General features: G+C 49.1%; 1 protein-coding gene across 1 annotated transcript; it reads right to left on the minus strand.

Moving 5' to 3' along the window:
- Nucleotides 1–156: 156 nt before the first annotated feature.
- On the minus strand, nucleotides 157–2,296 carry AYO21_12182 (hypothetical protein; the record flags this gene model as incomplete). The annotated part of the gene is made up of 2 exons (XM_022661974.1): nucleotides 157–2,074; nucleotides 2,127–2,296. 2 exons carry the CDS (start codon nucleotides 2,294–2,296, stop codon nucleotides 157–159), a joined length of 2,088 nt encoding a protein of 695 aa, XP_022505716.1.
- Between the last annotated feature and the right edge of the window lie 324 nt (nucleotides 2,297–2,620).

Genomic DNA, 2,620 nt, shown 5'->3' on the forward strand with positions numbered 1-2,620 from the left:
AGCGGTCCTTGGCAACAAGTCGAAATTACAAGGAGGAACCGGGTGTGAGAGCGAGGGTGAAAGCAGCTGCCGAAGATAAATATGGATGAGAAAGGGAGTTGAAGCGTGATTCTAGAGGGCTATGAGCGGCGAGCCCAGCCCGGCGAGGAACCAGCCTCAGTCACCATTGACCTCACACCACAACTCCAAGCTGATAGGACCAACATCCAGATCCTCATTTAATGCCGGTCTGATGATTTCCCGATTCAGGCGGGAGACACATGTTGCAATCTGACTCCTCAGACTTCCTGCCACTGCTGCAACAACCAACACGCGCCCACGCGCTTCTAACACAGGGGCTCTGATCATGTCATCAGCGGCGGGCCGGTGCAGAGAAAAATGTAAGGAGCATCCGCTGGGTAATTGTGTAAACGCAAAAGAGTATTGGTCCAAGTCCGACAGTGGATCATCTAACAGGTGCTTCTCGTCTTCGCTTTCTTCGTCTTCGCTATCAGTCGAGGTTTGTGCAAAAGCTGCAGAAGCTTCTGCAATCTCTGTGTCAACCACGACAATAGAGGGTAGCCTGTCAGAGTGTAGGTTTGGTCCACAATCCAGGTCCATGGAAGGTTTATTTCTGTCAAGCTGTCTCATGTCGTCTTCAGGGTGACAGTCCGTTTTTCCCCGATCAGATCGATCACGGGTTTCCCGATTTACTGCAGCCGCAGAAGGATGGAGTGCCCGTTCTTCGATCGAGGCTATAACGGAAGCCTCACTTGGATTGCAAGATGTAAAGTGCCCTTGAACTTCGATCTCCGTTCGATGAAGCCGCATAGATTTGAGAGAGGCCGAGATTTGAGCCAAATACCAGTCGGTCTCAGTCAACGTCCGAGAGACCAAATGTATGTAGATCCGTGGAACATCAACGCCTTTATTGACGAGCTCTTGGAACAGTGGCAAAATGAATGACGCTCGATTGCCCGTAGCGATCAGAACGACCGTATCATAGCCTGCGAGCTGAGGTGGATTTCCATAGGGGCCGTTGAGGAAAACTGTAAAGGGTTTGGATGACTGATCCCGCCCCCAGCGAAACAGGTCAGATGTAAACCCGCTGTGTGGTTTGATGATCAAATCGACGTTCTTCTCTGTTCCTGACTCACCTGGAAGACTTGCGATGGTAAATGGATGTGACTCAACTTTACGTAGGTGAGGTATAGTGATGTATATGTGTTGACCAGCCTTCCAACCAAATGAGACATCTCGAACGCTGAGATGGACATATTTGTCGTCCATGAGTCGAACTGTGGCGTTGTATCCGACCGCTTGAGTTTCATTTTTGGCTTTAAAAGGGTGGATGTTGTGCATCGTCCATAAAAAAGTCCTTCCAAATAGATCAAAAGCGATGAATCCAATGGACGCGAGTACGAAGAACGTCGTGCAATGGGTGTGGGTGTAAGTAAGCCACAAGCCGAGATAAGCAGAAAGAACGTGTACCAAGAGCCAAATTTCATAGTAGGAGTTTCGAAAGAAACCAAAACCCGTTATCACCATGAAACCAAACATTCCCCAAGCGGCAAAGCCCCAGACGACCATGGGCATAATCTCAATCTCCTGTTGAACAAAGTTTGTGAGATCCCATTCGTGATAAAAGAAAGCCCAGTGTACAATAAGTGTGACAAAGACCGTTCTGGCAGCCCATCGGTGAAACCAGTTCAGCCTTTCATGTGAGATACCGGTCAGAAGGCTGATAGGATTGATTCTGCAGCCCGTGCAATAGACCAAGGGGAGTTGTGTAGTCGAAACCCATGCTGCTCGATTTCCCACCACTTCTAATTCGATACCGTAGATAGGTGATTGAGATTTGAAAATCACATTGGTCCATAGCATGAGAAGCCAGAGAATCCAGTATCCACAGAGGAAGAGTATCTCTCCCACGGGAGGAGGAGACAAGTATCTGCGCCAGCCGGTGGTCCAACCCATCTGTCGGTAGCCAAAACTGCGATACAACGCTTCAAGAAGAGCACTGTGTCGAAAGATGGAACGGACAGGGCTTGAATTCTCCGAGATCGTCTTTCTTCTCACCCATGCTGGCCAAAAGCTTGCGTGTGTCAGTGTGACCACACCGTGATAAAGAGCGAGAGTTAACACACCTCCAGTTACGCTTGAAGACTGAGATCAAGCGTCGCACAGCAATGAAAGCCACAACAGCAAGCACGATGTACCAGAAAAGAATGCGGAGAAACTGGTTGAGAACATGTTGATGTTCAGATGCAGCGGAGCCGGCGTGTACGTGTCGCTTCATGGGCTCGGTTTTCGACATTGTGTCTTTTCGCATCAGACATTCCCCTCCATGGGGTGCGAGACGAGAAGTGAATTCAACGCAACTGTCTGACGATTCAATCGAAGAGGCGTTCGATGATAAACGAGGCCGGAATTGACACCCTGGCCAAGTACTAGTACTACCCGCATTGTTCCCGGTCTCGACCTCAAAATTTGCTCCAAAGCGTTGTTGTCTGCCTAAGTCAGACCATCCCGTAATGCGCCAACCGTGTAATGCGCCAACTGCGACAAAATAGATTTTTGTACAATATTTCAATTATCGTCGCCATCGACGTCGTTTATATGCCATTGCGTACAGAGACTC

Source organism: Fonsecaea monophora (genome assembly GCF_001642475.1).
Source record: "Fonsecaea monophora strain CBS 269.37 chromosome Unknown Scaff281, whole genome shotgun sequence".
Taxonomy (NCBI): Eukaryota; Fungi; Ascomycota; class Eurotiomycetes; order Chaetothyriales; family Herpotrichiellaceae; genus Fonsecaea; species Fonsecaea monophora.